At 42.4% G+C, this 14594-nt stretch overlaps 1 protein-coding gene across 1 annotated transcript in view; it reads left to right on the forward strand.

Annotated features, from left to right (window-relative positions):
• Window positions 1-14594, forward strand: part of polr3b (polymerase (RNA) III (DNA directed) polypeptide B) — a 31720-nt gene that overhangs the window by 12284 nt on the left and 4842 nt on the right. Inside the window, exons 13-24 of the mRNA XM_049574060.1 lie at window positions 481-642; window positions 1395-1595; window positions 2660-2822; window positions 4518-4671; window positions 4979-5053; window positions 5159-5257; window positions 5350-5477; window positions 7956-8165; window positions 8353-8511; window positions 10895-11012; window positions 11136-11278; window positions 14382-14485. Of these exons, the coding sequence (XP_049430017.1) occupies window positions 481-642; window positions 1395-1595; window positions 2660-2822; window positions 4518-4671; window positions 4979-5053; window positions 5159-5257; window positions 5350-5477; window positions 7956-8165; window positions 8353-8511; window positions 10895-11012; window positions 11136-11278; window positions 14382-14485 (1716 nt within the window). The remainder of the gene's footprint in view (window positions 1-480; window positions 643-1394; window positions 1596-2659; window positions 2823-4517; window positions 4672-4978; window positions 5054-5158; window positions 5258-5349; window positions 5478-7955; window positions 8166-8352; window positions 8512-10894; window positions 11013-11135; window positions 11279-14381; window positions 14486-14594) is intronic.

Raw genomic sequence — 14594 nt, forward strand, 5'->3', positions numbered from 1 at the left:
GTGAGCCGGCACACCTGGTTATTAAATGTGACTGTAAATGCACCTCAGCACTGATTGGAGACAGGAAAAGATGTGGGGTGCCAGTGGATCTGAGACTATGTGAAGATAAAATGACGACTCTCTGAAATGATTGTTCTTACTCAAAGGTAAAGGTAAAGTTCCACTGATTGAGAAATTTGTTCTCTGCATTTGACCCATCCCCTGAGGGAACGGTGAGCAACAGCGGTGCCGTGCTCGGGAATTATGTGGTGATCTAATCCCCCAATTCCAACCCCTGATGCTGAGTGCCAAGCAGGGAGGCAATGGGTCCCATTTTTATAGTCTTTGGTATGACCCAGCCGGGGATCGAACCCACGACCTCCCAGTCTCAGGGCAGACACTCTACCACTAGGCCACTCAGCATCTCAACTGGAGACTCAACAAGTAAATAACATCATCAGAAACGTTCTGAGTGACGATGGTTTCTCTCTCTCTTTCCAGCTCCTGTCTCTGCTGTTTGAAGATCTGTTCAAAAAGTTTAACTCTGAACTTAAGAAAATCGCCGACCAGATCATCCCCAAGCAGAGAGCAGCTCAGTTTGATGTGGTGAAGCACATGCGGCAGGATCAGATTACCAACGGCATGGTCAATGCCATATCTACGGTGAGTGTGCAGGATTGTTGGTTACTTTTGTAAACACTCTCACCAGTGAAAGCTAAACTCAAAGCCAACCCCAGATCCACTCCGATTTGTTTTTTTTCCCGGTCCTGTGTCTCTTGGGTGCCTGTTGCTTACAGCCTGGCACATGGTTTCTGACCTCACCTGAGCGCTGTGGAGGTACACGGCCATAAACATTCCAAGCACAGAAAATACGATGAAAGTAAGAGAATACAGGCCGAGTCTCTGCAGATAAATACACTGCCACACACTTCTAGTGGGACATAAGTGATGATTAAGAGGCATTATTTCTGTTCTAGTCTATAAAATGTTTTTTAAAATCTTGCTATGTTTAAATAAAAAGGATGCACCTCTCCTTCAGTAGATCCTGGTTTAAAACCTTATGCCAGCAAACATCCAGCCTGCTGAAACCCCTGTCAGGTCTGTCTCTACAGACAGTGTTAGGAGGTACACTTAATGCTTAGACAAAAATTTTTGCCGTCAAATGATGATATATAGTTTTTACTTTTTTTTTTATTATGTAAACAGTTAACTACTTTCACAAACCTGGACTTTTTTACTCAACTGTTTATTTAAACAGGCATCATCTGAGCTGAGATCACACACCTCTACATGTATTCCTACCATTAAAAAACTTTGAAAGCACCAGAATACTTGTTTTAAGCCTGATTAATCCTAAATTTTTAAGTTCAAATTTTAACATTTGTTCATAAAAGTGTTTTTCTTTCTGCCCACAGGGAAACTGGTCTCTGAAGAGATTCAAGATGGACCGTCAAGGTGTCACCCAGGTCCTCTCTCGTCTCTCCTATATTTCGGCACTTGGCATGATGACCAGAATCTCGTCCCAGTTTGAGAAGACCAGGAAGGTCAGCGGGCCGCGCTCCCTGCAGCCGTCACAGTGGGGCATGCTGTGTCCGTCTGACACTCCTGAGGGAGAGGTGAGTGAGCAGCCACACCTGAACCTGTTAGTGCTCACCCAGTGAGGAGCTCATACCAACATCACCTCTGTGGGAATGTACACAGCTCTGTATGTTGAATATCTGCTAAATGCTAAAATCAGAGTTAGCCTAGAGGCCCTGAAGCAAAGTTATTTCTTAATTCTGTTCAGTGTTGACTTATGTGAATCATTAAATTAACTGTAATTTCTTGCGTGTACAAACAGCTCACCTGTGTATTTTCTAAATAGAGCCTACCTGTTTGCTGGCAAAATTTGGGTCATTTTGTCTTTGTCTTTTTCCAATCACTGCCTTATGTAATGTGTGAAATGTTCATTGGATCAAATTAAATAACATTACGGCAGTGTTTTTTATCGTGCAAGACAAAAACACTGCTTTGTCAGTACCCTGGTTCTTGACTACACCCAGAGAGAAACTAAAGGAATGGAAGAAAGGAAAGAAAGAAAGAAAAATATAGTGAGCCTTAATGTACTGCTCAAACGTACTGCTTTAATTTCAAATTGTAGTCCATTGGCCTTCATTAAAAACCATTGAACCTTCAAAGCTAAGAGGATTTTATATGTTTTTTTCCATCCCTGTGATACTCAGAACTCTGAGCTACCATTAAAGGGAAACTTTGTCAATTTTCAGCCAACTTTGTATCATAACAATGTCGGTAGCATGTTTAAATAAGCTGGTAAACTTTCCTCCATCCTGCCAGCGCCAAGATCTCCCTGCTCATCTGTCAAAGCTCAGTCATCACATCATCTAACAGATTTTAGCTGGCTCTTGGGCTGTTGGTTGAACTATAGATTGTACTTTTGCAGTTTTGAATGCCTGCCACCATGAACACAAAGAGTATGGAGTATGAAGTGGACAGAGAGAGATTCACTCCTCTCTTTAACTCTCAAACTCACTTGTAGATTGATTTGGTGTGGTTTTCACAAAGACCAGTGTTGCAGGTTTCTTGTTTCATCATCACCTTACTCCGTGTGAATATAAAGAAACACAGCCCTCTATATAATGTAGTAACTGTACATGGTTTATATCATTGTTTTGTTTCTTAGGCCTGTGGTCTGGTGAAGAACTTGGCTCTGATGACCCACATCACCACCGACATGGAGGACGGTCCAATCATCAAACTGGCCTTCAACCTGGGAGTTGAAGACGTCAACCTGCTGTGTGGAGAGGAGCTCTCCTACCCAAGCGTCTTCCTGGTCTTCCTCAATGGTAAGACTCCTCTGCACCAGTGCAGCGTAATAAATAAACATACACAAAGAGAATTAACAGTGGATGCTGTTGCTTTAGATCACTTGAAAAGAAAGTTTAATCCTCCCTGTTTTGAATGCGTTGCCTATGAACATGAAGGGAAAATATTCTGTTTAGTTTACAGAAGGCAATTTTGTATTTTGCGGGGAGGCTGATAAGTCATTAATTTCATGGCAGCAGCAGGTATTATTCTTGAGTCAGAACTTGGCCCCTTAATTACTGTATATGTTTGTCTCGCCACTGATAACTGTCAAATTATATTAGCTGCCATACCATTTAATTAGTTGGTAGCAGCAGGTGTCAAAGCCCTTCAGAGTGTGTTCAGTGGAAATGTGCCCTCACACAGAGGCAGAGCACAGTGTCTCCTCTGTTCTCCAGTCATTTGTCTGTCAGACTTGATATGAACAAACCCCTGCAGGCAGCTTGAGCTCTGCTTTCACCAGTCGTGGAGGTTCAGAGTACACTACTGTACACGTGCGCTGTTTTTTTTCCATTTAAAGTTTGTGGATGACTCAAAATTTCACCCAAAAGTAGAATCTACTCACTGTTTATTACTCTCACAGCAACTTTAATTATCTGCTGCAACTTTTTGACTTGTTATGGATCTTTCTTTAGAGCTGAAACATTAGTCAGTTAAGAGAAAATGAAGTACAAAATGAAATGCATCACAAATGTGTCACAAATTATACATACAAACCCCCAGGCTAAACCTCCAAACCAGTCATCACTACACACACAATTTGCCTTGTTCATCAACATAAACGCTCTTCGTCATATGCATCCCTCTCTTCCAAGCAACGCTTTCCAGCTCCTCCTGGGCGATCCTGTGGCGTTTTTAGGTCAGACGAGATATAAAATCCCTCCAGCGTCTTCTGAGTCTGGGTCCAACCTGGACGTGCCCGGAACACCTCCTACAGGATGCGCCCAGGCAGCATCCTGATCAGATGCTTGAACCACCTCAACTGGCCCCTTTTGAAGAGAAGGAGCAGCGCAGAAGGGCCGTTGTTCCTTCTCTTCGAAAGGGGCCAGTTCAAGCCAAAAATAGCAAACATTTCTGTGTTCCAGCTTCTCAAATGCCTTAATCTGCTGTTAAAACTTTGTCTGAGGTGACAGCAAACACACTATATTTCTATTGCTGACTGTTTGTCTGACAAAGCAAGTGTCACATTGGACTATGATGGGCATTTTTCACCAATCTCTGGCATTTCAGTAATAATAATAATAAAAATGATACGTTAATGCGCTTTATTTATAGGTGCATTTCAAAACACTCAAGGGCACCTTGCAAGGCACTGTTTAAAACAAACAGCAATGTATCCAAACATCATAAAGTTAAGCAGGCAGTGATATACAATATTAAGTTAATAACATATCTAGGCAAAAATCATGATTGAAATTGAAGCATAAAGTTCTTCTTCTCATCTAACTCCTGAGAAAAGAAATACACATATTTCCCAAAATGTCCTTTTAATCAGAGCTGAAACATTTTGAAGACATTTAATCAAATACAGTACTGACTCACAAAGTATGTCTTTATGTCCAGATTGGTACCAGTACACACTGACAGCTGATGGTGGTAAACAGCTCTGAGCATTTATGTAGTTATGTAACTATGTCAAATGTCTGTCTGTCTGTGTACCTGGATCATGTCAACAGGTAACATTCTCGGTGTGATTCGAGATCATCACAAACTGGTCAACACCTTCAGACTGATGCGCAGGGCAGGTTTTATCAACGAGTTTGTGTCCATCTCCACCAACCTGACCGACCGCTGTGTCTATATCTCATCTGATGGTGGACGTCTCTGCAGGTGGGGAAGTTGAATCCTGCACTCATACACAGGGTATACACAAAAAGCATTAAAATAAGCCTTTGAATGACACATTAATCAAATTTTCTCATGTAGGAAATTTTAATTCTTTGCTGACAGAATTTGTAAATTTAACATGGCACATTTCAACAACCTTTCATCATTTTTCTTCCCAATGTTTAAAAAGAGGATCTGTTTTACTCATTCTCAGGTTTACACTTAAATTTAAGGTTTCTAACATCCAGTGCAGCCCTAACAAGCAGTTTGACAGTGTTCTGCTTTGGTCTGTGTTGTTGTTCTCTATCAGGCCGTACATCATCGTGAAGAAGGGACAGCCGATGGTGAAAAACAAACACATTGAAGATCTGTCACAGGGCTACAGGTGAGGCTGGAGGAGTCTCTAAGAGAATATTTGCTTGCAGATAGTCACAATATTTGTAAAGATTAAGTTGTTTTTATAACTTAAACACACTTTTCTTACCTCCAGAAACTTTGAAGACTTTCTGCACGAGGGCCTGGTGGAGTACCTGGACGTCAATGAGGAGAACGACTGTCAGATCGCCCTCTATGAACACATGATCAACAAGTGAGTGGAATGTGATACACCTGACGTTGTTTATGTCACTTAGCACACTGGTTTCACCGCCTCTTTAATTTGTTGTTTTTTTATTTCTATAGAGCCACAACACACTTGGAGATCGAGCCCTTCACGCTGCTCGGGGTGTGCGCTGGCCTCATTCCCTACCCCCACCACAACCAGTCACCCAGGAACACATACCAGTGCGCTATGGGCAAGCAGGCCATGGGTAAGACTCAGCTGAGCAGGTAGCGTCAGTCAGCAGGCAGCTCATTAAACTGTGAAGATCTCAAATCCTTTCTCAAACATCCTCCACACAGCTGCGGTGTTGACTTCTGTGCATGCATCCACACAAACACAGATAGTGACAGTAATTTAATCTTACATCAAGACCATTCTTAAGCCTCCTAAATCTGCTGGTTCAGAGTTTAGACTTTTATTTGCACAAGTTAAAATCATACAAAAGGACATTAGAATAACAAACACTATGGATACAAGCAGCCCGCTGCTTCGTCTCCCCCAAAACGCTGCTCCGGCTCTACTTCTTGTCAGAATACATTTGTGTGTGTGATTGAGTGTTTTTCTTATGTGTGTGTCAGTGTGTGTATGCGCATGGACATCAAACATGGGGCGCTTGCGTAGGTTCTCTATTGTGCCGTGTGTGTGCGGAGGCCCTTTCCCTGCCAGTCACCCAGAGTGTCATTAGCAATTCATTGTGTCTGCTCTGGCTGTGCTCAGGGGGTCAGTGTGCTCAGCTGCGAAAGACCACAGAGTGCGCACCCGCAGCTCCTTGGTAACCAAAACTTCCCCAAACGGCCCTGCTAACATTCGTAAGAGCCACCGCCGTCACCCCCACCCCACTGCTTTACCTCCGTCCGTCCCTTCCTCCCCTCCCCCCCCATTATTAGAAAAACACAGACTGGAACTATATTTGGCCCAATATCCTCTGCCTTGTCTGTTTTGTGTGGACAGCCCTATACATGTGCAAATCTGGTTGTGTGGCTCGGGCCTATTATCACAGACTCTGTGCTTGTAGCCTGATTGTGAAGTAATAGCATCTGACAAATGTCAAGGCTTCCAGGGAGGCCAGGCTTTATGCCATAACTCGCCCCGTTCCTCTACTCTGCTGCTCTGAGACGGCGCTAACCAGGTCCAGCCCTGACCCACCCAACAGGAGGATTAAACACCTGTAATCAGCTCTGGGCTTGTTACAAAAAAAATATATCACGCATTACTCGTTACATTTTTTTTTAAAGGTAATATTATTACTTTGCTTATTGCTCCCTGCCAACAGTTATTCGTTACACTACTTGTTAGACCTCTTTTCCAACAAAATCCACGGGTAAACGCGCTAAAAATAGGTGATAGATTCCTTTCCTATTGACAGTAGATCGGAGCTGTGTACACAGCCCTGCAACAGATGAGTGTGCCTTTCTGTGTGTTGTTTTTTTTTTTTTTTTATGTGTCACGTTTAACGTCACAGACAGGCCAGAAAACAGGTTAGTAAACAGGAGAAAGCAGCATCGAGGGCTGTAAAAAATGTTACAATGGTCACATATCTCTTTCGTATTCAGTCTCTCCCTCAAACTCAGTGCAGACTAAATTAAAACGACGTTTGAGTGCTGCTTGGGCGGAGAACGATGGTATTTTAAGGTGCATCTCATTGCATCTCGCCAGTTAATGGGCTACAATAAGCACATTCACCTTGGTGTTGTGTTTCTATCAAAGCTGTTTGGAGCCAGTGCCGATAAATACCTATGGCTACTGCAGAGTGATTTGAATGTGAATGGTGATTGTAATCTTTCCCATTACATTATAAATGCTGATATTTGCGATTGTTAACAGGATTTTTATGCAGTGGAAAAGGTGCTCTATATTACTTTTCGTAGCACCCTACAAAATTGGAGGTCTTCTCTTGTCTGTCACCAGTATTTTTTCCCAAGGATCTGTCTGAAAGATGGTGACTCAGTAGTGGAGACAGTAAACATTTCAGTTAGCCCAACTTCATTAGCTTTCTTGCTTGTAGCCTTGCAGCTGTCCACTATTAAAATCCAATTTTAGTTGTTTAGCCAGTGTAGGGTTACAGCCATCAACCGCGGCTGCAGAGGGCTCACCTTTGGTGCGGTGTATTTCCATGAGCGTCACATTCTTGTTCTGTCGGATGTAGTGGGTTCTTCAGGAAGTAAGAGATTGTGTTCTTCATCTTAGGCCAATAACAACAATATTCTTGCCTTTTTTCCCCCCGACAAAATCACAATTATGGAAATATTTCCAGCTGCTGAATGTGTTTCCATCTTCTAAACTAGCTTGCTGCTTTGTGACGTGCATGCTCTGTGTTTACGAAAATGAATCTGGGGATGTGATTAATTGACGTGAGACGACAAAAGTAAGGTTGCGTACCAAGTTTTTTATTTTTGGGGCTAAATGTGATACTATTACTGAAAGTTCTTTAGTAATTCATTACACTAGTCATCACTGGAAAAAGTAATTTTACTACGGTAACGCTTTACTAGTAACACATTACTGCCTATAATGCGCTAATAATTGAGATATAGACAGTTACACACATTGAAAATGGAACTTTAAAATTAAAGATACGTGCAGTAAACATAAATAAGATAGTTCCATGTCAAAGAGTGAGCCACAGAGATAAATTCTTCACACAAAGCAGAGGTCTTCATCTACTCTCCATGTCTCCTCTCCTCAGGCACTATTGGCTACAACCAGAGGAACCGTATCGACACTCTGATGTACCTGCTGGCGTATCCACAGAGGCCAATGGTCAAAACAAAAACCATCGAGCTGATTGACTTTGAGAAGCTGCCTGCTGGTCAGAACGCCACCGTGGCCGTGATGAGCTACAGCGGCTACGATATTGAGGATGCTCTAGTCCTCAACAAAGCCTCGCTCGACAGAGGTGAGAGCTGTTAGTCTGAGGCTAAGAGGGAGTGTGTTGTCAGTCTCGCTGGATTTTAGCATTTTGAGCAACATTTTTCATTGGATTTTACTTTTTAAAAAATGCTTCTGTTACAACATATTTACATATCAACAACCTGTTCAGGTAGCATACACTTAGAAATCCTGATCTCTACGTTTCCCTCCAGGATTTGGCCGATGCCTTGTCTATAAAAACTCCAAGTGCACACTGCGGCGTTACACCAACCAGACCTTTGACAAGGTGATGGGGCCCATGCTGGATGCTGCCACACGAAAGCCCATCTGGAGGCACAACATCCTGGATGCTGACGGCATCTGCTCCCCTGGTGAGTACCAACAGGACTGGAGGAAACCCAGCATGGCTTGCTGCTCTTTACTAAACTCTACTGACTGACCAGACTGACCGATGTGACCAATGTCTTATTTATTTATTTACAGATTGTGATCATGGACATGTTTTGTTGTCTTGTTGTTCTGTTCTGTGTTTAACTGTGTTGATATTTTATTTATTGTTTACTGTGACGCTGGGACATTAAACTTTTCTAAGTCTAAGTCTGTTGCAATACACGTGATTGACTGTATCATTAATAATACAACAGGATTTATTTATAACGATTATTTGATGTGCAGTCTTTTACAGGATGTCCATTTATTTTGCTGGTACTGGCTTGTTACTGACTGCATTGTTACTCAGTGTTACAGATGTTAAAAGCCTCCATGAAATTTTATTTATTGTGATGTAACTGATGTTGAAACATGTTGGGGTGTGACATAATTAGTCAGGTTTAGAGGGTCAGAGCAGTTGGATTTATGATGGCTTGATTCTGTTTATGGAGAAATACTCTCCGACACAATTAAAGGAGTCACAGTTTTACAGGAAAAGAAAGCAGCCTGACTAGTACTAGTCCAATACTGACTAATGGCATTACAACATAAACGCAGTATTCTTCTTTCTTTATCACACCTTAAGTTTATGTTGACATACACACACCATGATTTAATGAAGGACGCTGTCACGGTGCAATGAGTTAATTAGTACGCTTCATTTGCTTTCCTGTGTTTAACTGTTTAAAAGGAAATAAAGGAGAAGTTTTTGTTGTTATAAGAGAGTAATTAACAGGCCACGTAGTTGATCAAAGAATATTTTGGTCGACTAAAATTCTCCCTACTTTTCAACAGATCAATTGGTCAATTTGGGAGGGGGGATGCATGTTATCTCTAGATTTACAAAATCGACCACAGTGCACTGGGTGCGCTCTATCTGGTGGTGTTGTGTGTCCACCAAAGCATTTTTCCTGACCCCGTGTGTTATCTGAATTCTTTGCAATGGGAGCGCCACATGTTTACATGATGCTACAGCAGCAGCTTGATGAGGCTTTGAGTGTGTATTCTATGCAGATGGCTGCACATTTTGCTTTATTTTCTCTGGTGTTTAAAAAAGGTTCAAATTTGGGGAAACTGCTGCGCTAGTCACTGTCACTTTTGGAGTTGAGATAGGGGCGGGACAAATACTCCAAATACCAGCCGTCACATGTACAAGTGCTGAGCAGCAATACGGGAGAAATTAATACTGAGCCCACATAGACCAGTGGGTCCGTCCTCTCTCCCTACGTACTTACGCCTTTCCTTCAACCAGAGCAAGTACTCTGCCTTGTGCCAACATTTTTGCTTCCATGGATATTCTATATCATAGCAACCAGACGCAACCAAAGCGTCTCAGCTGAAAAAAATGCCCTAGCGCTCCTAGCTGGGTGTTTACAGAAATGCGCCTGGCAGTTTCAGCTGGGAAAAAAGCACTTTGGTGGACACACAGTCTTATGAAAGTAGCACCAGTGATTGTCTGACCAATGGGAATTTGGCCTATCAACCAAACAATCGCCCAACTGACCAAAAGGTTACATGTAATGCACTAATAGTTACACATTCTGGTGTAGGTTTTAAACAAACCAACCAAAGCTAATTACCGAGAAGGTGAAGGGAGAGGCTGTCTATCGTGTCTGCTTTGCTTGTCATTCAGAAGTCGATGCAGATTTTGTACTGTGACTGGACCAAAAAGCAGTGTGGGTTAAAGGTCCAGTGTTTAGGATTTAGGGGGATATGTTGGCAGAATTGGAGTATAATCTAATAAGTATGTTTTCTTTAGTGTATAATCACCTGAAAATAAGAATCGTTGTGTTTTTGTTAACTTAGAATGAGCCGTTCATATTAACATTGGGGGTGGGTCCAGTCCAGAGTTCTCTATGTTGCACTGCCATCCTTCTACAGTAGCTCAGACCAAAGAAACCAAACACTGGCTCTAGATAGGATCATACACGTCTTTGCGTTAGTCACCGTAGTTAGCAGACCCTCTGAAACAAGCCGAAAAGCATTGGAAAAACACAGATTTTTAATGTGAAACTGCGGTGTTCAGACTTTTTACCCATTTAAAAATCACCAGGTACGTTTGTTTTAAAGAGGAAGAGACCTCTATAAATAATTCAGCTCCTGCTAAAAACTCCTTAACAGTAAATACTGAAAGAATCCCAACCAGGACTTCATGCTTGGCACACTGGAGAAGATTTAGCTGGTTGCAATCTGCAGTCCTCTCTGCTAGGTGCCCCTAAATCCTTCACACTGCTTCTTTAAGAGTCACTTCATATAAGTGTGTGTACTGTCACAGCCTGGGCAGACCGTCCTAACCCTCTGTGACGTGTCTCGTGTGCGACACAGGTGAGAAAGTGGAGAACAAGCAGGTGCTGGTGAACAAGTCCATGCCAACTGTCACCCAGACACCACTGGAGGGCAGTACCCAGCCAGGCCAGCCCCAGTACAGAGACGTGCCCATCAGGTGAGTGCACTTCAGCTCCCAACACCACACCCACCCACCTCAATGTGGACCCACCTGTTCAGCCTCTGTATGAAAAAAAAGCAGCTAAACATTTTGATTTCTTACTATTTTTCCTTTCTGCAGCTATAAGGGCTCAACGGACTCGTACATCGAGAAGGTCATGATCTCATCCAACGCTGAAGATGCCTTCCTCATCAAGATCCTCCTGAGGCAGACCAGGAGACCGGAGATCGGAGACAAATTCAGCAGTCGGCATGGACAGAAAGGTGCCAACCTCCGCACTGTCACACTGTCTGCTCTCTGAAAAGAGCAGCATGTTGAGCTTAAACCTAAATGTATACATAAAGAGGACTGTGTTAGTCATCACTACTTGGAGCCCAGAATTTGAACCTGTCATGAACGATTGCAAATGACCGAGAAAAAAAACAAACTTTGGTCGTCTCTGTGCCGGAGCATTTGTTGAGTCAAGTCCCAGTAGCTGTTGCTCTGTCACTGCCCCCCTGTCCTCATCTTTCAAGAGCTCTTTTCAATTAATTGGCTCTTTGTCCTGTGCCAGACTATGCAAATTTATTACACCCCAGCAGTATTCTGCTGCTACTGGAGAAAAAGTGTTTACAACCTCCATTGTTTTGCAGCACCTCCCCTATAGAGGGCCTGTATGATGTTTTAATCAAAAAGCTAACTGGCGCCATGCATAATTTACTCTCCTCATTACCGCGGTGGCCACTGGGCGGTCAGCTCAGGATGGGACAATGTCTTCTGTCTCGGATAGTGACGAAGAGAGAGGGGTCGCCGGGGGGTTAGCTGGAGGTGATCTGGATGGAAAGTCCCAGATGTGCAACTGGTGTACGACTGGTTTTAAATCAGAGCTCTTTGCGGTCACGTTGAGGTGTTCACAGCTACTCAAGAAATGCGTGTAAAACTTAGTGGGATTGTTTTTGTTTGTAGGATCACCATTTTCTTTTTCTTTTTCTTTTTTTTTTAACAAATATTTCAAACTGAATCGTAAATTAAAGTTTTATTATTTTATTAGAATTTGGTCGCAGCGATAGATCTCACAGCTCCTCATGACGAGTCTCATAAGTCCTGGTCAGCAGAGCAGAATAAGTTAATTATTTACCGGTCACACACACACACACACACACACACACACACAGCTGTGGAGGTGGGGGAGGAGGTGGAGGGGTTGTCAGTAGTAGGGGCCCATTGTGCGAGCCGCCAGCGTGGGGCTGTATGAGCTGTGATGGAGGGCTCTGGACCCTTGCTGTTGTCTTGCCTTTCTCTGCTGATTTCATGCCTCTTTTATCATTCACTTTCACACAAAACAAACAACACCGAGGATGTCTGCTATGGGAACTAGTGTCTCTCTCTCTCTCTCTCTCTCTCTCTCTGAGTCTTTCTAATCACCTTCTCCTCCATTTTCCACTTTCTTTCCACCTCCTCTTTTATCCTACGTTTACCCTTATATTCAAACCTTTTTTTTTTTTTTTACTGCCTTTTCTTTCTTATTTTCCCCTTTTTACCTTTTCTTCTGGCTCTGCCGCACTCGCCTTTTCTCCTCTCTTTTCACCTTCTTCCTGCTCTTGGATGACTTTCCAGCAAATCGCTGTGCTTGTTCCCAGTCAACATCCTGTTACTACATCCTGCATGGCATCAACAGGCGGCTGTGTCGCTGACTGGTCGGCTAATAGTGAATTTTTCCCACGTGCACGGATTCAATTTCTCCTCTCCAGTTGATCCCCTCCGCTTCCTCTGAGTTAAACTGAAAGTCATGGATGTGTAATCCCAGTCTCCCTGTCAAGCTAAGCACCTTTCTCCACTTCCTGCTCTCCTTCTCTTCTCTCTTTCTCTTTTTTTCATTTGCAAATGGGCCTACAATCTGTTTACCCTGGCCAGGGAAGAGTGCTTCGGCCCCTCAGCAAACATTTGCACTCACACTTAAACTCCTGGCTACCGGGGCGCTCGTCCCCCACATCATGTGAATCCAAAGAGGACCCTGTCTGTCCACATGAGTATGGAAATGTCATGCTCCGCCAGACGTCTACACCAAACCTCCGTGAAGCAAAACACAACAAAGTTTTACTAGAAGTTTGCTATTTTTTTTAGTCAGAAGTGTGTGGCTGGTGTCATTAGTGGGCTTTAAAAGAATACCTGCAAAATGACCACGTGTTATGTTGAATTCATGAGAAAAACTTATGTTTTTTGCATGCCTTGACATTGAACGGAGAATCAAACAAAGGGGAAAATCCTTCACAAATAGTTAAAGTAACTGAGGACCACGGTAAACAAGAGCAAACCTATATGAAAACATCTGTTTACAGACTTATTTATCAAGTCGTATACTCAGTACTTACTGAACAAGTGCATTTTTGCTAAAGCTGTCACAATATAAAACATGTCCACCTACGAATAGCATGCGTATGAGTGGCACTTGAGCAGATTTTAAGCACACTCCAGTGCCTGGCACGCTGCTCGGCTGTGCAAGAGACTATTTTTATCTACGTGTTTTAAATTGTAACATCTTCATTTGATGTTTTATCCAACGAGCTGTCCAAAGTTATCAGATTTACAATGATGGTAAACAGAGAAGCATCTGAGCCTCATGTGTAAGAAGCTAAAACCAGCAACAAGTGAGGCATTTTCCTAGATGAATTACTGGAACAATCAAGGGAATATTTAAATACATTTTGTTGAATTTTCCAATTATTGCAACATTAATTGAAGATAAATCACTTAAAGAAATTCTTCACCCACAATATAACTATTTGTACATCAGTTAGTCATGCAGTGTTACCTTGAATTCATGAAGAAAACTTTTTTCTTGCAGCCTCCATGGAAAACAGCAAGCATATTTATTGATTGGGGACCATGTTTAACCCTAGCAAAACTACATGAAAACATTCATGAATAAACTCTCACACAACTCGCGCAGTATAATTCACGCCTCATGTATCCTTTCGTATGCTCAGTACTTCTCAAACACATTTTATATTGTTTTTATATTGTAACATTTTAGTAAAAATGCATGTTCTGGAACTACTGAGCATACGATTGGATAAATGAGACTTGAATTATACTGCACAAGGTGTGGAAGAGTTTGTAAATGGATGTTTTGATATAGTTTTGCTGTTATAAATATTGTCCTCAGTCAATCAATAAAAAAATATGTTGGCCATTCTGTGTTTCATGTTTTCTTCATGAATTTAAGGTAACACAGCGTGACTAATTGATTTACAAATGGTCATTTCCTGGGTTGAGTAAAAGTGCTGGTTGTGCGTTATCTGCAGTTTCTGTACAGTCATAATGCCACAGATGTGTGCATCAACTTTAATTTTTTTCTCTGTGTTTTTGCTTGTGTGTGTGTATCAGGTGTTTGCGGCCTCATCGTTCCACAGGAGGACATGCCATTCTGTGACACCGGCATCTGTCCAGATATTATCATGAACCCTCACGGATATCCCTCCAGAATGACGGTACGACTCTGCACAGCTGTGCACGAACATATTTTGTTGGACTGAAACTAAGAGTCATTTTCAACACAGATTAATCTGTAGAATACTTTCTCAAAATGTCATTTCACTG

This window comes from Epinephelus fuscoguttatus, linkage group LG4, assembly GCF_011397635.1.
Source record: "Epinephelus fuscoguttatus linkage group LG4, E.fuscoguttatus.final_Chr_v1".
NCBI classification, from domain to species: Eukaryota; Metazoa; Chordata; class Actinopteri; order Perciformes; family Serranidae; genus Epinephelus; species Epinephelus fuscoguttatus.